The sequence below is a fragment of the Camelus dromedarius genome, chromosome 10, assembly GCF_036321535.1.
Source record: "Camelus dromedarius isolate mCamDro1 chromosome 10, mCamDro1.pat, whole genome shotgun sequence".
Taxonomy (NCBI): Eukaryota; Metazoa; Chordata; class Mammalia; order Artiodactyla; family Camelidae; genus Camelus; species Camelus dromedarius.
Genome location: NC_087445.1, coordinates 1,929,508 through 1,950,713, shown reverse-complemented (window position 1 = coordinate 1,950,713; position 21,206 = coordinate 1,929,508). Strand labels below are relative to the sequence as shown.

Below are 21,206 nucleotides of genomic sequence, written 5' to 3'. Positions count from 1 at the left end.
TCTGACTTAAGTCTAGCTGTCAAAATAACATTAAAATGTATTTAGAGAGTCCAAGTGACAAGTTTGGGGATCGGACTTGTCCTGGGCTATGTTCTGCTCTGCTCCCCAGAAAACTTCCAAAACAGCAAATCTAATTGTATCATATTCTCAATTAAAATGTTCTAACAGCTCCTTGCCTTGTGTAGGAAAGGTCTTGAGTTTCTTTTTTGGACTATCGTACACATTTCTATGACAGTCATCTTTATTTTTTGTCCTTTTTTCTTCCAGTGTTGGTGACATATAGTTGACATACAGTACTGTATATGTTTAAGGTGTACATCCTAAGGATTGGGGTTTTTTAATTTTTTTTAATTCATACCTATGGAAAAGTTAATTTAGGGGGAAAAGCTTAATATCTGAGCCATCTGAGAGTAAGTTGCAGACATCATGGCTGTATCTCCTAAGAACAGGAACGTTTTCTTACATGACCACAACGTCATTGTCAAATTCAGGAAACTTAACATTCCTACAATGTCATTGAATATTTAGTCCATCTTCACAATTCACCAGTTGCCCTAACAGTGTCATATATAACACTCTTTTCCCGGACCCAGGAAGCAGTTCTTTCCCTAAGGCTTAACATCAGGGTGCACATTTTTGCAGGAGCTCTCTGCTTCAATGGTGCATCCTCGACGTGTCCGATTAGGAGGCCCAGGATGTCAGTTTGTCCCAATCTGGGTAATTCATGAACTTTGATCACTAGGCTCATTCAGGTATTACCTGTCAGATTCTTCCACTTTAACGGTGCAATTTTTCTCTTTGTAATTAATAAACGATTTGTGGGGAGCTACTTTAAGACCATGAACTTCCACGCAATGATTTGTTAATGAGTTGTTACTGTGCTGGTGCAGACTGGTGATTTTCTCATTATGTCCTACATTCATTCATTGGCATTCTGTGGAAAAGAAGAGCTTTCTTTTCTCTCCCTTTTATGTGTGTATACGTATTTATGTATGCATGTAGGTGGGCGGATGTATGGATTATGGGTTTGTGAGTTCTTGTTTTCTGCGATGCCTTATAATCCCTTACTGGCATTATGTATTTTGATCTCAAATTGTCCCAGGGGAGAGGGTATACCTCAGTGGTAGAGAGGTGCTTAGCATGCACGAGGTCCTGGATTGCCCAGTACCTCTGGTCAAATAAAGGAATAAACCTAATCACCGCCCCCCACACCCCCAAAAAATAGAGACTCAAATCGTCTGAGATTTGACAAGTGGGTGGCCCTCCTACAAGCTTCTGTGTCCTTCTGACTTGTCCCCATCAGTTTTTGAGTGCTTTCTTCTGTTCTGGCACAAGGAGTTCCACGTTTAAATTGTCCTTTCCCTGCCCTGGCCCTGGCAACAACCATGCTTCCAGGAAGGCCCAGTTTCCTTCATGGGGTAATGGTCTTTAGACGTATACAAGGCCTCTGTGACCCAGCCCTGCCCTCCTCTGCTAACTCCTCTCCTGTGATCTGTCACGCCCTCCTGTGCGCAGTCACGTGGAGTCCCCAGAGTGCCCTGCTCCTCCAAACCCTTTCTCTTGTCTATGCTGTGCCCTCTTGCTCGATGATCTTACCACTACTTTTCTGTGTGGCCATTTCCCACTCTTTTCCACCACAATTCAAGTCCTAAGTGATGTGTGGTCTTTTCTGACCACCTCAGAGTCCCATCCCCCTGCCCCCCAGCACTTCCTCTGTAACTCCTCTCACGGGGTAGAAAGAAGGCATCTCTTTTTAATGTACATTTGCCAGATTACTGGTGTAACTGGGCCTCTGTGCTTTGTATGTGGGAAATAAAAAAATAATACTGTTCAAGCTAACTTGAGAACTGGAATCACTGAGCAGTGAGGTTCTTTGTGGTACTGAATCTTCTATAACCAATTAGTATCAAATAATGTAGAGGTTATAGTGCAATGATAATTTAGATTACTATTACTTATAAAAATAACAATTTATTTATTAAATAGATAATATATCCATATAGATCAAAATTCAGAAAGTGCAAAGCAATACATAGTAAAGAATCTTTGTCCCAAAGGGGTCCCTGAATCACCTAGTTGCTTTCCTATAGGTAAATGTTTTCCATTTTTTTTTTTTTATGTTTCAGATTTAGTCTATGTACATGGAAGTATATGTAGGTTATATACGCTGTGTGTGGTTCACTTTTATATCTTAAAACAAAATGACATAAAAAAATTTGCAAACGGAATGACTTTTATAATTTTTAACAAAGATATATGTGATTACATTGTAGCCCGCTGCTTGTAAATCAATGTTAGAATAATTTCTCAACATTAAGAACTGACTACATTTTTCTCCCTGAAAAAGTGGCAGGAAGATGCTTAAATTGTTTATCTGTGGTCAGAGGTCTCTCTACCAGAATGTCTGTGGTACTGTATTTTATTATCCTCATCCCAAAACATACATGGATCAGTTTTGAATACATTTCTGAGATGGAATTGACATAACATTATACTACTTTCAAGTGTACAACATATGATTCAGTATCTGTATATGTTGTGAAATGATCACAAGTCTAGTTAACATTCGTCACCATACATAGTTATAAAATTTTTTCTTGTGATGAGAACCTTCAAGATCTATATTTGAATAACTGTATTCAAATGTGCAACACAGTTATTATTAACTATAGTCACTATGCTGCACATTACATCTCCATGATTTATTTACTTTCTAACTAGTAATTTGTACCTTTTGAACCCCTTCATTCATTTTGCCCATTCCCCACCCCTCCAGCCCTACCTCAGGCAGCCAACAATCTGTTTTCTACATCCATGAGCTCATTTTTTGTTAGTTTGTTTTGTTTTGTTTTTAGATGCCATGTATGAGCGAGACAGACTGTATCTGTCTGTCTGAGTTATTTCACTTAGCATAGTGCCTTCAAGTTCCATCCATATTGTTGCAAATTGCAAGATTTCATTCTTCTTAATGGCTGAGTAATATTCTATTTTATATGTATGTGTGTGTATATGTGTATATATATTCACCCCACCTTTATCCATTCATCCATTGACAGACACACTTAGGTTGTTTCCATGTCTTGGCTACTGTATATAATGCTGCAATGAATATGGGGGTACAGATAAATCTTTTCAAGATAGTATTTTTGTTTCCTTCAGATAAATACCCAGAAGTGGAATAGCTAAATCTTATGGTAGTTCTATTTTGAATTTTTTGAGGAACCTCTATAGTGTATCCATAGTGGCTGCACCAGTTTACCTTCCCACCAACAGTGCACAAGTGTTCTCTTTTCTTCACATCCTCACCAGCATTTGTTATTTCCTGTCATTTTTGATACTAGCCATTCTAACAGGTGAGAGGTGATTATCTCATTTGGATTTGCATTTCCCTGATGATTACTGATGTCGACCATCTTTTCATGTACCTGGTGGCCATCTGTATGTCTTCTTGGAAAAATGTATCCAAAACATTTTTTTTAAAGCATTTTCTTTTGCTCCATTTTTCCTCTTGTATGGCAAACAGAATTAATTCACAGGAGGCCCTCATACTTGCCAGTATAGACACAAGCAACAAAACATCAAAATTTGAGCTCTCAGTTTAGAGAGGAAAGCACACTGGTTTAAGCAGAAAGAAAGATGAATGTTGTGCTTATAAGGGATGTATGCATGTTGCGTGGAAATACGAAGCTGATTTTTATTTACATCAAGTCAGTATATACATTTCACATATGACATTTTAAGTCCTTAGGAGTCAGAGTCTGGAAATGTCAGTGATTATAGGCTGCTCTCAGTGAAGTTCAGGAACAGGGCTGGAATTATTTCTAAAGGAGCCTTTAAAATATTCTGAGTGCTACCTATTTTTAAAAAATGGCATTGTAAGAAGATTGGCATAATATTTAAAATAATTTTCTAAAAACAAGCTTTACTTCCAAAGGCGCTTTGATCAAATACTTCATCATGATGAATAAAGCTAATTACACTGTAGGCTTTGTGAGCCGCTTTTAAAAATTCACGTACAGACCTTCATCGAGCAGTTTAGTCTCCTGAATTCCCCTGCAAGTCCTTCTTCAAACCTCTGTGAGGTTTACTGCACCCTGTAGAGAGCTATTTATTTAATATTCTGTTTTGTTGGTTATCCTGAGATTCTGCCTGCCCTCCCTAAATATGTTTTGAATGATTAAAGGCAGAAATTCTGCTTTATTTGCCCCTCAAATCTCCCACAATACCTAGCACATAATTGGAACTCAAAAACATCTTTCCCTTGATTATCAGACCATATCACCCGTAAGGCAGAACCACAGCACAAAGCCCAAACAAGACACCCCTGTATTATGGTTCTAGGTAGGAACTGAAATTAGAGCTTAAAAAAAAAAATAGAACTTAATAAACCTACATGTTCTAAAGGTGTAGAAAGTATTTTTCCACTTCTCATGTATAAAGGTAAAATTGATGACTACTGTCTCCTGCAAAGCATAGCCAATAGGGGTAGGGTACAGCTCAGTGGTAGAGCGTGCGCTCACCATGCACGAGGTCCTGGGTTCAATCCCCAGTGCCTCCATTAAAATAAATAAGGAAATAAGTGAACCTAATTACCTACCCGCAAAAAAAAGTTAAAAAGAAAAACAACAGAGCATAGGCTATAAAGGCAATTATTGGGTAATAATGTAAGGCATAAACCAATTAATACATCTTCAAAACAGCCATGATCATATTTTTTAAATATATATATGTGTATGTATAAACATGTATGTGTATATATATACATACACACACACGCAGACACATATATTTAATTTTCAAAAGTACTACACACCATTTAAGAATACAAAAGGGGCCACTTGCAACAACACGGATGCACCTGGAGATCGTCATTCTAAGTGAAGTAAGCCAGAAAGAGAAAGAAAAATACCATATGATATCACTCATATGTGGAATCTAAAAAGGAAAAAAGAAAAAAGAGGACACTAATGAACTCATCTACAAAACAGAAACAGACTCGCAGACATAGTAAACAAACTTACGGTTACCAAGGGGGAAAGGGAGTGGGAAGGGATAAATTGGGAGTTCGAGAGTTGCAGACACTAACTACTATATATAAAATAGAAAAACAGCAAGTTTATACTGTACAGCACAGGGAACTATATTCAATATCTTATAGTAACCTATAATGAAAAAGCATATGAAAGCAAATATATGTATGTGCATGTATGACTGAAGCATTGTGCTGTACACCAGAAATTGACACAACACTGTAAACTGACTGTACTTCAATAAAAACAGAAACAAAAGGTATAAAGAATGAGACAACAGCCACCCACATACCCACTACTCCCTTAAGAAATGAAATGTTACCAACTCAGACATAGCCCCCCATAGCCTTCATCTTCATGTCCACCATCATCCCCCCAAGTATATTTATTATCTTTAATTTGCTATTTATCATTGCCTTGCATTTTTTTAAAACTGTAATACATACATAGGTATCCTTAAGCAACGTATACTATTTGAAACTTTATACCACAATTAATTGATCCATTTTCCTGGTGATGGACATTTGGGATGTCTCCAACTCACAGCTATGAACAAACAATGTTGCTATAGACATTCTTGTGCATTTCAGCTGGTTTAGCGCTGTACATGTTTTTAATTTTACTAGATATTGCCAGATTGTTCTGCAAATTGTTTCTCCAATTTATGCTCTCACTGTCGGTGTACGAGGGTACCCATGGCTCTATACTCCCAATGCTTGTTATTCTCATACTTTTTATATTTGGACAAATTTCAGGAGTATAAAATAGTATCTCATAGTAGTTTTAATTTGCAAGTCCTTGATGGCTAGTGAGGTTCAATATACTTTTCGAAGGTTTTTTTCCCTATGAGTTGGTGGTTGTATAGTAAAGAACATGGTCTTTCCCACATAGAGGTCTGGCCTTTGCTCTCTCAACTTCTTAGAGATAATCTCTAAGCCCTTGGGATGCCTGATAGGAGTGTTTTTGTTTGCCTGGGAGCCTTGGGTCATACCAGATAGACTCATGATATGATTAGCAATGTAATTTATGGCCAAACCACTATGGGAAATGAAAAATTAAAAATAGATCTACCATGCAATCCAGTAATTCCACTTCTGGGTAAATCCCCAAAGGAAATTAAAACAGGATTTTGAAGAGATATATGCAGCATTATTCACAATTGCTAAAATGTGAAAACAACCTAAGTGCCCAACAACCAATGAATGGATAAGAAAGATACACATACACACATACATACACACAATGGAATATTACTCAGTCATGAGAAAGGAGGTTATCCTGCCATCTGTGACAACACGAATGGACCTTGAGCACATTGTGCTAACTGAGAATAAGTCAGACAGAGAAAGACAAGTACTGTATATCTCTTGGATGTGGAATCTAAAATAGTCAAACTCATTAAAAAATAAAAGAAAACCAAGAATAAATTGAGATTACCAGGGCATGAGAGGTGGGGGGATAAGATTGATATTGTCTAAAGGTACAAACGTGCAACAAGTGGTAAATAAGCAATTGAGATCTAATACACAGTATAAGGAATATAGATAACAGTACTGTACTGTCTATAATATGTAATATGATAAATGTTGCTACAACTGCAACCATATTATAATATATATGTGTCAAAGTAACACATTTGTACACCTTAAATTTACACAATGTTATATGTCAAATTTATTCAATTTTTAAAAATGCAACTTATAGTAGAAGTTTTGAGTCATGTGGTATCAGCTTAACCTCCAAAGGGGCTGTAGACTGAGGCCAGCCATGTGGGCGTTGACCATGGAGCCCCAGTAAAGACTCTGGATACCGGCTTGCACGAGCTTTCCTGGTTAGTGGTACCCATGCATATGGTCACTCATCAATGCCAGGAAAGTAACCCTGTCCTGAGTCCAAGGGGAGAGGGCAACTGGAAGTTCTGCATTTGGTACTTTCCCAGACTCCACCCTACGTGCTTTTTGCCTTGGCTTATTTTAATATTTTAAAGATTTTTAAGTCCTATTGATTTTAACCCTTTCCCTATGGTATACTAACTGTGAATAGAACAGCTTTCAGTGAATCCTGTCTTTTTAACAAATTATCCAACCTCAGTATGTTTTGGGACCCCCCTGGTGTCATAAGGGAGGATGAACTTGTGCACTGTTGATCTCTTTTCTATTACGTTGTTTATCTTGTTTAAAAATTGATCTGTAGACATTCTGATGTATTCTTGATGTTAACCATTTTTTGTTGTCAAATGCATGGCATATATCTGTTCCCAATTTCTTTTCTTTGTTTTTTTTTTGCTGTCCATTGATGAATGAGAAGATTTTTATTTGATTGAAGGTCTCAATCTTTATGATTTTAGCATGCTTTCTTTAAAATCTTATTAAAAGATTTCTTTCCTACCCGAATTTCAAAAACACATTCTCCTACAGGAAATAAACATAGAAACATTTTGTTTTCCACCATTAGGCCTTTAATTCTTGTCGGGTTTGTGTGTTTGGTGTGAATTAGGAATCTCTATGAAAGAGAATTAGATTTAGCTGGAAATAATAGTCATTTGAAAAAACAGTGGCTCACAAATATTGCACTAGGGCATTTATCTTATGCTATGGTAATCAAATATCCCAGCACGATTTATTTATTAATACTCTATCCTTTATCCAGTTATCTGCAGCATGGACTTGGTCATGTATCAAGTGTCTACATATGTGTATGTTGGTTCCTGGGCTCTCTATTCTGTGTGTATCTGTATCTTGTCAATTCTACGCCATCTTAATTACTATGGCTGTATTCTGCATTTTGACATCACATAGAACTTCATGCCTCTTGTGCTTCAGGAATGTTTTAACTTTTCTTGACTTTTTGCTCTTCTATATAAATTTAATAAAATTTTTTTTTTAGGGGGTGGGGGAGCTAATTAGGTTCACTTACTTATTTTTAGAGGAGGTGCTGGGGATTGAACCCAGGACCTCATGCATCCTAAGCATGAGCTATACCCTCCCCTTCTACGTAAATTTTAGAAACAACATTTCATGTTCCACGAACAATTCTGTAAGAATTCTGTTAGGTCAATTTGGGAACAACTAACATTTTTAAGATAATGAGAATTTGTCTTTATCAATATATATCTACATTTATCAGGTCTTATAAATATTTCTTTAGTAAAGTTGTATGATTTTCTCAAGTTTAACACGTCAGATTTATTCCTGGGTTTCTCTTAAGTTTTATTCCTCTTATAAAAGATTTTTAAATTAGGTTTTCTATTTATTAAGGGTATGTAGAAATGCAGTTGAATTTTGAATATTGATATATTCAGCAACTTATGTTATTAATTCTAAGAATTTGTCTCTAGCTTCTTTTTGGTTTTCTATGTAGACAGTTATGGCATATGTGACAAGTAAGTTTCCATTCTTTTCTAATTCTTATACTTTTTGTTTGTTTTATTGTGGTTTTGCACTGGCTAGAACTCTGTTGTAATGTCCAATATTAGCAGTAATCAGACAGTGAAACTGCAGTGTGGTAAGAAAATGTGGTCTGTACGAACGTGGGTCTGAAATTTATTGAGATTTAGTTTAAGGGATAATATATGGTTAATGTTTTATATTCTTGAGGATATGTTTTTAATTATTGTTCTGATTTGTTCATTATATCAAGCTTATGTCTATTGTTCAACTACTCTTTATCTTTTTAAAAAACATTTTTATTTGGAGGGGGGAGGTAATCAGGTTTTTTACTTACTTATTTATTTTAATAGCAGTCCTGGGGATTGAACCCAGGACCTTGTGCATGCTAAGCATTTGCTCTACCACTTGAGTTACCCCCACCAACTAATTTTGATCCTTAATTACTATTTTATTTACTTTACTTGCTTTATTCATCAATGAAGATGATCAACAAGATGACCATATAATTTATGGTCCAAACCAGAACATTTGAGATTAAAAAAAGACACAATAATTACATAATTTCTTGAAATACTAATTGACTAACAATTATTTCTGTATGAAGGGAACTATAATATTCTACTCAGACTATTTTAAAAAAATTTCTAAACATTTTGAAATGTTTTATATTGATTATCTGAACTTAAAAAAAAAATGTAAGCCAAATAATTATGCTTAACCCGTATTTATATACTTGAGTCCATTTCTAATGTCTCTAATGCCATGTCATTGGTATTTTTATGAAAACTGTATTTTTCAATGTTTTTTTTTAAATTTGTATATAAAATTCTCTGCAACCTCGAAGTTGTATTTTATAGTTAAATGACTTGAAGTTGTAGTCTTCTTCATTTGATTCTTATTCTGTCCACACTTCCAATTGAGAATATTCTATCTCTGCAGGTACTGAAGTACCTGGTAAGCTCAGGACAAGTTTTGCTAAACAAAGGGCATTTTCAAATCAATTTCTTTCATATAAAAAACAACTATTTCAACATTTTTCAGATACTGTATTTTGCTTCCACTCAGAGTGCTTTCCTTTAACACATAATTTTTACAAGATGAAATTCACCAAATAAATTCTCCACTTTTTTGAATGTTTCACCAAATTTTGATGCTATAAAATCACAGGCCATTTTATTCCTTTTTTTTCTTTTTAAAATTTCATTCCTTTCTGATGAAGATGTCATTTTTACCCAAATTAAGAATAGGAGCTGTATCATAAGTTCAGAAATTGTAAAGCAGAGTTATAGAATTTAAAAATTAAACCTTTTATCCTATTTGAGCTTTTAATTATTTATTTTGTTTAGCTTTCTTCTTTTTTAAAAATAATTTCACATTTTTATTTTTATTTATTATTTTATTTGGGGGAGAGGTAATTGGGTTTTTATTTATTAATTTATTTTTTTAATTGAAGTGCAGTCAGTTACAATGTATCAGTTTCTGGTGTACAGACAGCACAATGTCCCAGTCATACATATGGAGGTACTGGGGATTGAACCCAGTGGCAGTTAATGCTTAAAAATGGTTAAAAAAACCCTTATGTTATACATATTTAACTACAAATAATGGTTAATTGTAAATTTAATGTCATGTATATTTCACCACAATAAACTTTTTTTTAATTGGTAAATTTTAACAACTACAATCTCCATTTTGACTGACAGCTTGTTTGGAGCCAATTATGAATTATGTGTACATCACAACAAATTCCAAACCACTTCTGCCCCAAAGGTTTTTTAATTTCATATGAACATTATTTTTATCAAAATATATATTCATCCCAATTTATGCTCATATTGTCACCACAGAAACAAATCATTTTCTTCACTGTCGAGTTGTAATCTGAATTTGGAGTAGCATTCACCATACTGTGAGATATTTCACCTTTGAGAGAATGAACTTCTAAAAGTTTTGCCTTGATTTGTAAACTGGATTTTTAAAAAAATTTTTTTAGCTTCTTTTTAAGGAGTGAGTTTATCTGGTTTTCTATTTCAAGCATCTAATAATGCTGATATAAAATTGGCATCCTGTAACTGTTTTCAGAGCTTTCTGCTAACAGAGCCACTGTGAAGAGCCACCTTTTCACTTTTGAAAAGTACACAAGAAAACTCAGAATTGACGCGTGAAATTAATTTACAAGAACTCTGATCTAAACGAAAACTCATTCTTCACAGAATGACGTGTAAATGTGCCTTCTTCTGCAGCTGCATGGTTTTAAATCATCTTCTGGAACACGCTTCTTAAAATAAGTCTTAACCTTTACACAGTTTGTCTTCCAGCTTTCACGTGGTCAGTGTTACCACTGTGACCTCCCGTGGTGGATGGTAACGCGAACATTTTATGCCGTCTCCTAGTTCATCATGAATCTTCTTGATAAACAAAAATATTTGATTTTTTAAAATTAAGCATGCACTTACATTTTATCAAAATTCTTTTTTCCACAAAGGTTCACTGCAGAAGCCTTATAACACAGGTCCCCACTGGACTCCTTGGTCTATAGATGGATTGACTGGAGCCCATTCTTACACCGTTTTTGCCCTCAGAAGTCCCAGGTCTCAGGTGGTACTTCATGCAGTGGTCTTTCTTTTAACTCTCTACTATATAAAGCCTTTGAGTTGGCCAAGAAATAGCCTTCTCTGAATCCTGGGAAGGGGACAGCCCCCGGCTTCCATGCACGGTCATCAGCCTGATTTCTGCTTCTGTCTGGCCCTTGTGGAGTTTCCTCACTTTCTTGTAAGCTCAAGTTTAAAAACAGATGTTTCTTCTCTGTAAAATGGAGCTGATAATACTGATTGTAATGTCAGTTCCACAGGGCTAATGGAATAGTACCTGGCAAATAATTAGCACCATCAAAGTGTTAGATGTTATTAGCTTTTTATCAGTATTTCCAAATATTTATCATAGAAAGGTTTTTCAAAAGTTTTAGTCCACTACATTATTTCATATGGAGCATGTTTATACATTTCATAGCACTTACTACAAGTAATTTTTATATTAAATATATTTGTTTGGGTAGGCAATTTACCACTGCACTTATTTTATGTAACTGTTCCCTCCTGAAACCACATAAAGGACACTTATGTATCTTAGAAAAGTGTGGTGTACATTTATAAATAAGTAAATTTTGTATTAGCTATGACTCAGCAGTTTTAAGCCTAAAATCAGCAAAGGGATCTAGGCCACTAGTCTTTCCTGACTGTAAGAAGACAGCACAAAATTTTGTAACGAAATTTTATGAGATATTTCATTTTTATTGATTAAAAACATGATTTTCTGTGAATATACACATGAAAATACGTTCAAATATTTGGACACTTTAAATATATATTTTGTATATGACTTCATCTGCTTGATATAAAGATATTGTAAGTTCAAAGCAGCATTATACTTGCTAATAATTACCAATATTTTAATCTTGCTGTATGTTTTATCAGAATTTCTGGGATGCTTACCAACTAAACATATTAAGATTCTAGAAAAATAAAAGATGACAACAGTCCCACTAAATAAAAGCAGTTTTGGGGGTGAGAAAGCTGTCTAGGAATATACAGCCAAACTACAGTGTACATTTAAATTACAAAGTTTTTTTTTAGTTTAAACAATTCTTAAAATCTCCTTTCAAAAAGTATACCGATCATATTTTTAAAAAATATCTTAAATATATAAAACATATTTTTCTCCTTTTACCACACCCCCCAAAGACAAAATCCCAGTGGAATGGAGAGTGGGTGTGTGGTACAGGTGCTGTGAACACTGGCTCTGTGAAGGCTGGGTCTGAATTTCCTCTGAGGAAGGCAATTAGGGTAGAAACCTGAGGACTGCAGCCCATAGAACTGCAGCTTTGTAGAGCTTGCTGTGTAGGAATATAATCTTAACGTAATTTTTAAAGACCTTGTCCTGGCCAAAACGATAGATCATGTTCATTACAGAATAGCTGGGAAATATACAAACACCCGCAGTCCTCCCACCTGGCGATACCTACTGGTAGATATTCTGGTGTATGAATTACTTCCCGTCTTTCTAAGCATACAAAAATATAAACATATACATACAAAAATGTGATTATATTGTTTACAGAATTTCACATCTTGCTTTTCTAAATGGATAAAAATGGTTTTGCATCGCTTTCCCTTCCCCTTATATGTTCTTCATAATTTTAACAGCCCAAAAAAACTTTCATTGAATGGTTATACCATAATGTAAAATAAAGAATGACATTTAAATTTTATAGCTTTTTAAAGTTTTATCTTGTATAAATACAATTTGATTTTTTTTACAAAAAGTTTTATACAAAATAAAACTTTAAAAGCCATGAAATTATAAATCTGTATCACATTGTTGACCACTGATGCCTCTCAGCCTGCTACTCAACTTGTGGTACATAATCTCTTTATGTTTTCATTACTCCTCAAAGGCTGAGAAGAGTCAACAAATTAGGCCCTGCACAAGGATACTACATGCTGACACTTCAGATCATACCCCAGGGTCCGTCTAAAAGTGACCGAGTCTGTAACGTCACACGTGGATAACTGGAGGTCTGCCTGTAAAGTCCACGTGTGGAACTCCTACAAGCTGTAAAACAGAGTTGATGGGTTTGTGGTCCAGCCTGTTTCTATCACGGTGTATAAAATGGATGCTGTTACCTAGGAGAGAATGAGAATACAAGGCAGAGGTTGACACACAGTGTTAGTCATTGGAGTTACTGCTTCCTAGAATCAAGGAAGCAATTCAACTTGTAATTAGCCCAGAGGGAAAAATTAATTAGCTGAGTTCTTTATATAACGACATAATTTTTAATTAAGGTCATAAAGTATGACAAAAATTATGGTTAAATAAGGGTGATACTTAATGTTTTATGAGATCCAAGGTGAAAGATTCTTAAATTATAGCCGTCTGTAAGGTTTTATTAAATATAATTAAATAAAATGTCCTGTCAAACAGACCAGCAGAATATGGAACTAATGTAGATATCAAGCTGGAAAATCACATCTGCTTCTTCCACGTGATAATGGAATAAATCGTGTCCTTAAAACAATTCACTCCCAGATACTGATTTAATAGGCCACCTGCATTATAAGCATAGACCAAAAGAGGCTGAAAGCTAAGGGCATTAAGACAGTGTTACAGTACACTTAGATGTTCACAATCCTTTTATCTGTTCAAATAAAATTGTCATAATTTATAAGCTAAGGTTCTAACTCAAGATCAGAATTTTAACTGAAAACGTTAAATTAAGTAAATATTATAAGAGGCATATTTTCTGCATTATATTTATCTGATGTCTACAATAATCACTGTAGATTTAATATAGGCTGGCTTATTATCAAATAATGCAAAATGAAATACTGGGTTAACTATGATAATAGATCTGTATAAGTAAGTACACCCAGCCCTTCCCTTAAAGGAGGTACAATTTTTCCAAAGGGTAGAATCAAAATATTCTCCTTATCAAGTATGTTCCCAGCTTGGCACACAAATGACATTGTCTATGTGCCGTTCATTCTTACACGAGGGAACGTGTGCTCAAATGATGCCGAAACTTGGAGATGAGGGACTCAAAAAAAAACCAAAAAATAAAAAACCACCACCTTATGACTGTGAGGATGGAAGTAATTCAGAAATATGGCTCAATGTCACTCAGGACTAATTTACAGAACTCATCCTAGTAAAACAAGACTTTTTTTTTTCTGCTTGTCTAACTAGTGTAAATTCATGATGATTAAAGAAAGTGACAGATTTTAGCTAGCTATAGTTTTCTAGCGACAAAAAGCTAAAAAGTCATAATACTTGGTCAAAATCCTCCTTCTAACAACATCTGGAATTTGTTAAAGTAAATGCTAATTTTATAACTCCTTTTTAGAAGCTGTGCTCACTAATGTGGACAGTTTTAAAGAGGAAGGACCACCAAGAGAAATCAATTTATAACACAGTGATGTCGGCTTTTGGGCACTAATCATACGGGTGTTTGTCCGTGACGGCAACACTTGAACATGGTGGAGATCCAACACCCAACCACGTAGCAGGGGGAAGCCAGAGGAATTTCAGGTGGTCCAAACTGATCAATAAAGCTATTTAAAGCTATTTAGAGTAACTGTTATTGAATAAGCTGTCCCTGGGGTTGACTTGCTTTCTGACACTGAGCAAGAATACTAGTTTTGTTAGCTATAAGTAACTAGATTGATTCTTCTACTGACGGGAAAAAAAAAAAAAAGCACTTGATGGTTTTCCATCAATGGGATTTGGAAATGTTCATTTCCACTGACCTTTTTAAAAGAGTGTCATAACCACATACAAGCCGCCAGATCACCACTAACTTTTCCTATCCCAAATATCTGAAATCGCTCAGGCATGGAATGATGGCCACATGCCATCCAGGAAACAGACATCAAAGACACACAGGAGCACGTGGAGACAAACAGCGCCCCCTATGAAAGCAAACTGCTGGAACTGCGCCGTGAGGCTTACCCGGACCTAAGATGAGCGTTCCACCTTGCTGAGCTGGATCTCCTTGGAAATCAAAAAGGGGGCCAGTCACTGCCCGCCACAGGCTCCGAACGCTTCCTGAGAGTATATTTGACTTTATATGGGGGCTCTGTCCTGAAATATTAGATATTGTCTTTAGATGTTATCGTTTTATATTTGATTAGCTATTAAGATAACATTAGTACTTCTAGAAAACAATCTCTTGCTTGTGTGCATCTTATTTTCAACTTAAATCTTTTTTCCTTCCTTCAAAGAAGTTTTTCAGCCTTTCGCTCCTAATGTTTTAGACCAGATAATTCTTTGTCCTGTGCAATGCAGGGTGACTGCCCTCATCCTTGCTCTCTGTACTTACTAGATGTCACAGCACCCACCATTCACCAGACTGTGACAAGTCTCCAGACAACACCAAACGTCCCTTGGGTGGGGGTTGCAAAATTGTCCCTGGTTGAGAACTGACTGCTTTATTTTTTTTAAACACCTTTATTGTAGGACGATTTGATTCGGTCAACTACACATAATTCAGATGTACAATTTGATGAATTTTGATAGATGTACACACCCATGAAACCACTACCACAGTCAAGATAGCTAACATTTCCATCCCTCCCCAAGAGGTACAAATCTCGAACTCCCAAATTATCCCCTCCCATTCCCTTGCCCCCCTGGTAACCATAAGTTTGTTCTCTCTGTCTGTGAGTCTGTTTCTGTTTTGTAGATAAGTTCATTTGTGTCCTTTTTTTTTAAGATTCCACATAGAAGCGATACATGGCATTTTTCTTTCTCTTTCTGGCTTACTTCACTTAGAATGGAGAATCCTGCTTTAAAGGAAGAAGTGATGACAGACCCAGATCATTTTCTGCCACAGAAAAATGTCAAACTGCGGAATTCTCACACTGGTCTTAATTCCCCATTTATATTTTGTTTAGCCTCTTAACAGGTAATGACACTCCTTTTCAGGAGGCATTGTGGCACGGGCTGTTACATGCTGGTCAAAGCCCATTTCCTCTTTCTGGGACCACAGCCAGACACTCCCCGGTCTTCCTGGCGGTTTGCTGTGGCCACGTGACTGTGCTCTCTACCCAGTGAGGAAAATGGTGTGTGCCACTTCCAGGGCACCTCCTAAAGCCCTCCCACAAACAATTCTCCACGTCCCTTCTACATCCCTGGGAGCCTTGGGTTGAGGATGGAAGAGCCATAAAAATGGAAGGAGCTGGGGTCTTTCCTACTGTGGCCCTGAGCTGCTGCTTGGAGAAGTACCCAATAGATACATCCTTCTTGAAATGTAAAAGCAAAAGAACTAACCTTCTCCCTTGAGAATTCTGAGGCTCAGCTGTAACATTAACTACAGCGACCTCTCCATCTTTCCTTGGCTGTCAGTTTTTCTATTTCCTGTCTCACACGGACAGAACTTCACTTCTACTCCCTTTGAGTAAAGAAATTCAGTCTCTACCTTTCTCGTACTTACCTTTTTCTTATCCCTGCCTTTTATGTCTTTCTTTTAGCTTTTTATTTTGACGATTCTGCCGCCTTTGACCTGCTTGATTTCTTAATATTTCCAGACACCTTCCATCTCTCCAACTCCTTGACTGCTTTCTTTAAAATTATTTTTTAACTTTTTAAATTTTTAAATTAATTAATTTATTTTATTTTATTTTTATCATGTTTATATTAGAATGGACTTTCATTTTATTTTATTTTTATCATGTTTATATTAGAATGGACTTTCATCTTACCAAGAAACAAACACAGCCTCATTCAGTGAAACACGTGGGTAAAAGGACTAAAGTTTACTGTTTTCTAGGATTTTATGTCTAAAATAAATGTTCATAAATCCAAAGCCTCTCCTTATGTCTGAAGAAGGGTCATTTAATATTTCTGGAGTTTTAGAAATTCAATTGAAGAAGATTCCACAACCTAGAATGAAACAATCTTTGCTCCATTAATTGTTCCATTAATTTTAAGTGATTACAGTTTCAGTGTCTTAATTTTCAAGTGGGATTATTCTGAGACTGATTCTGAGATATATGCTGCTTCAGGTAGGAACTTTAGAAAATTATTTTGTTAGAGCCTAAAATTTTCTGTTTAGAAATCCAGTACTTTTAACACAGATCAAAGAAGCCTACAAGATTTGAATAGACCCACTCTTAAAATTACAAGCTTAGATTCTGCTTCAAATTTGTCTGCTTTCTTTGCAATTCCGTATCTTTATGGAGGCAGTGAATGGTGAGGTGTCACTAAAGTGAAACTCACAGTTTATATCTCAAGTGATAAATGACAAACGGACCCGACACATGCCGAGACTCTGCTATACAGCACAGGAAAACAGTTAACCGAAGAGGAACGTTCACAGTCTGTACTGTTGCAATTTCCTATACTAAAAAGAGCAGAGAGAAAGGAGCAGACTCTGTATTTATGCCAGCTCATCATTAGTTTTAATAAAGTTTAGGCTGCTTTCTCTAAAAGGCTCAGTAAAGGGTTCAGGTCAACTCTCTCTCATAAGTAGCTCCCCTATCTGTCCCTTCCTCTGCATCTCTACAGAATACCCTGTCATTACCTTCCAGCAATACAATGACTGCAACCTTGTCAGGAGGATCAGCGGCTCCATTTGGCTACATGCCTGGACCACTTCCTCACCTCAGATACTTGTAAGGCTCCCCCATTGCCTCCAGAACAAATCCAAACTCCCTGGCGTGTTCCCAGACTCAGTGTGACTAGGCCACAACCTGTCCCTTTGGCTCACACCAATCCCCCCGGTGGCTCCTAGACTCTGGCCACACAAGGGGACCCGCACTTCTCCCAAGAGGCACATTTTTTTCAATGCCTGTGTGCTTTTGGACCAGCTGTCCGTCAGCTGCACCATTCCCAGTCTCACTTCACCCAGCTAACTCTTTTAAGAGTGAACTTAAACACCATCTCTGAGAAGCCTTCCCCAAAACTGGGCATTTCTGGTATTATTGATATTTCTTATATATATATATTTGTATTGAAGTATAGTCAGTTTAAGCATTTCTGCATTATAGGTCTTGCCAGTACACGCCCCCCTCTTTGACAAGCCCCAAACTGTAATGCAATCGACTGTTTGCGTCTGTCTCCCTGAGCAGATTATGAACAGCGGGACGACAGGGGCTGTGTCTGTTGCCACAGTCCTCCTGGGAGCATCCAACACGGCGGGCGCCATGGGTGCCATTCTCAACACTGGTTGAGAATAAGTGATTTGAGTTTGAACTGAGTTCTCTTACTTGGTATTTCAGAAGCCGAGTTCTTTCTACGTAAAACATATATAAATAGTTTACCTAAAGCTTATAAACTTTTTTTTTCTTTTTTTTAAGTTTTTTTGGGGGGAGGGTAATTAGGTTTATTTACTGATGTATTTTGAGAGGCGGTACTGGGCATTGAACCCAGGACCCTGTGCGTGCTAAGCAGGCGCTCTACCACTTGAGCTATACCCTCCCCACTTAAAAGTAATTATAAAGAATTGTGCTAAGGGGAGGGAATGTGGACCACATAAAGATGAGTAAGACATCAAACTTTTCAACTAACTATACTGCTTGACCACCTTATGTGTAATAATAGAGTATAAAATACAAGGTGCTATTAAATACAATGAGGGAAACTATTGCTTCTGCTTGAAAAGCTATTAAGAGCGTCTTTGAGTTGGGCTTTAAATGAAAACTAAGATTTCATCCGTGGAAAAAATACAGTATTCAAAGCCCAAGGTGTTGAGGTATGAAAATATATTAACTTCAGCAATATTATTTTTCTTTTAATTGCAAAACTAAATTTACTCATTGTAAAAAATACAAAAGCCACTTTTCTCACTGTCATGCCTTGGGGTAAACATTGCAAAATCTTTTAAAATCTTTTTCATTATACACACACACATACATACTATAGATCTTTCTGTTTATGAAAATGGTTTTTATTTTCACAAAAATGGAATCATACTAAGAACACCATTCTGCAACTTGCTTTTTTCATTCATTTAGTACTGCCACTCCATAACATCCGGGAAATGAATCTTTTTGAGTCTGGTGTATCTGGACTACTTACCAGAATCATAAAAAGCAGGCTAATTTATGAATTTACCATTTGTTCCCCTATGCATATATGTATATACAAAATGTGAAATACAGCATTAGCGTCTTCTACTTGAGACATGTCATGTCTTACCTGAGGAGGCAATTTCTTCACCTCTTTTCATTCCCAATCTTTTATAAATTTCTCTCTCAGGATCAACATAGATTTCATGAGAATACCCAGTCAGTTTGCAGAAAGGCTGAAAAAAAATAATAGTTGGAATTTTTATCAAAACAAATGACAGAAAACTAGTGATAACCTGACTTAATTTTAGCAAATTTACCTTATATTTAGCAGTTCGAATAATGTAATTTTTATGTCTGAAACAGATTTAATGTTAGTTTCCCAATTTGCTATATATTTACCTCAATATGATGGTAGGATGACTGTCCAATCACAATAAGAGTGACATTTGCTTCCTTTAGGAGAGAAAAAGGGCATGTACATGTCATTAGAAATTACATGTTTCATTCAGCTTCCCCTAGTCAACTCTTTTGTTCCTTTCTAATGCCACCTATAGGCTTCTAGAAGAATGGTATAAACAGCAAAATTTTGTGAGTCAAGGCTAAGAAATGTATGCTAAAACGTTCAATTAATTCAGATGATTCTTTTGTTAAGTAAGAATTTCAAAATAATATAGTCGATATTATTGACTCTAGGCTTCTCCCAACAGCTACGTTAAAGAATAAAAACTATTCACGTAGGGCTATTTAGTCAGACAATTTTGTTCTTTCACATCTCGGTTGAGAAGGTCTGCTGAAAAGAGACCTTAGTTTTACAAAAACTACCCAATCAAAATTCATCAAATTGTACATCTGAAATATGTACAGAAACCACACCACAATAAAGGTGTTTTTAAAAATTAAATTAAAAAAAAAGCTCACCTGGAGAGAAACATCTATATGCCTGAAACACACACGTATGTGATTGTCACAGGAATGTGGAACATGCATTCCGTTAACAATACAAATTTTCATCTTTAAGATATTTCAGTATTTCCCTATAACGAACAACTATTTGGAGTGTTTTTATAAGAAAAATAAAAGGAAGAAAATATCAATAATTTCTAGCATTTCTGCTTTTGGTCATTATCAATCACCATTTGAGAACAGGCAGGTTATTTGCTAACATCAAAATTACTATTACGGTGAGCATGTTTATAATCAGGCAGAAATGAGCAGGATAGAAACAGACCTTTAAAGCGTCTCTCCCACTTTTGGAGGTGTTGGAGAGATGTGTGGCATGGTGATAATCTGGGTTTGTGTCTGCGCTAAGGAGGCGGCGCACACCGCACCCCATCCCACTGCGCTCCTCATAAAAACGACAGGTGACTTTCACGGGGTCGCCCTGAAGCGGGGCACGCTGCTGCTCACCCTCAGAAAACTTACTTGCAAGAAACTCTTGGGAATTTTGGCCAGATCTTCTACGTATTCCTTGCAGATGTAACACAGGAAATGCTGAAAATTCCAACATGGGCAAAAAGGACAAGTTAGCAACCAACACCTCGGAGTCCAGAAAGGACCAAGTACTTCATTATCCGTGACGCTAATTAACGCAACACCCAAGGCCGGTAGAAAAAGGTGTCAGGGGCGCCCAAACGGGCACAGGGATTAGGCCGCTCCCGGTCCCTGCCAGGCCGCCTCGCTCGCGGAGAACATGGCCTAGGCTTGGCGGGCTGCTGGTCCGTTCCCGTTCACGGAGCGAGCGCAGCAGCGCGCTTTCCCGCAGCCTCTAGTGGACGACGGCGGGAAGGGCCAGGCCTCCCGGGCTCCGCTCCCGGGCCGCGCGGCCCCTTCGGGCCACCCGCTGTAATTCCGAGCCGAGGCCGCGGAAGCGACCTCCGTCCCAGCCTGCGGGCGAGGCCCCCCCCCGCTCCGGGCCGCCCCCGCCGCCCGCGCTCACCCGCACGAAGACCACGACGGCCCGGCGCTCCTGGAACAGCGCGCCGAACGGCACCCGCCTGCCGGCGGCGTCTAGCACCGGCAGCTCGGCCACGGCGGCGGCCAGGGGCTGCCCGCTCTCGGCGCCGCTCGGGACCGGCGCTGGGGCGGCGCGGCTGCTGACCTGCCGCGTGACCGGGGTCAGGGATGGGGCGGCCATCGAGCCCTGCATCTCCGGGCCCGGGGCTCGCTCCGGCAGGGTCGCGGGCCGTGTGAGCTGGGATGCAGCCAAACGGGGCGCACGGGGG

General features: G+C 37.4%; 1 protein-coding gene and 1 long non-coding RNA gene across 4 annotated transcripts in view; one reads left to right on the top strand and one right to left on the bottom strand.

Annotated features, from left to right (window-relative positions):
- Positions 1 to 15,139, top strand: part of LOC135322239 (uncharacterized) — a 23,432-nt gene extending 8,293 nt beyond the window's left edge. Inside the window, exon 2 of the long non-coding RNA XR_010382562.1 lies at positions 14,805 to 15,139. This is a non-coding gene — a long non-coding RNA (uncharacterized LOC135322239). The remainder of the gene's footprint in view (positions 1 to 14,804) is intronic.
- The window catches only part of PRXL2C (peroxiredoxin like 2C), a 26,540-nt gene extending 5,334 nt beyond the window's left edge, over positions 1 to 21,206 (bottom strand). The window contains exons 1-6 of one of the 3 annotated variants that reach the window (XM_031447216.2): positions 20,921 to 21,193; positions 20,407 to 20,475; positions 19,384 to 19,437; positions 19,112 to 19,217; positions 14,924 to 15,055; positions 9,805 to 13,101 (exon numbers count right to left, since the gene is read on the bottom strand). In XM_031447216.2, the coding sequence (XP_031303076.2) occupies positions 12,974 to 13,101; positions 14,924 to 15,055; positions 19,112 to 19,217; positions 19,384 to 19,437; positions 20,407 to 20,475; positions 20,921 to 21,130 (699 nt within the window). In that variant the 5' untranslated portion in view covers positions 21,131 to 21,193 and the 3' untranslated portion in view covers positions 9,805 to 12,973. Of the gene's footprint in view, positions 1 to 9,802; positions 13,102 to 14,923; positions 15,056 to 19,111; positions 19,218 to 19,383; positions 19,438 to 20,406; positions 20,476 to 20,920 lie in introns of those variants that run through there. The other 2 variants (XM_064490101.1, XM_064490100.1) reach the window with 2 other exon arrangements.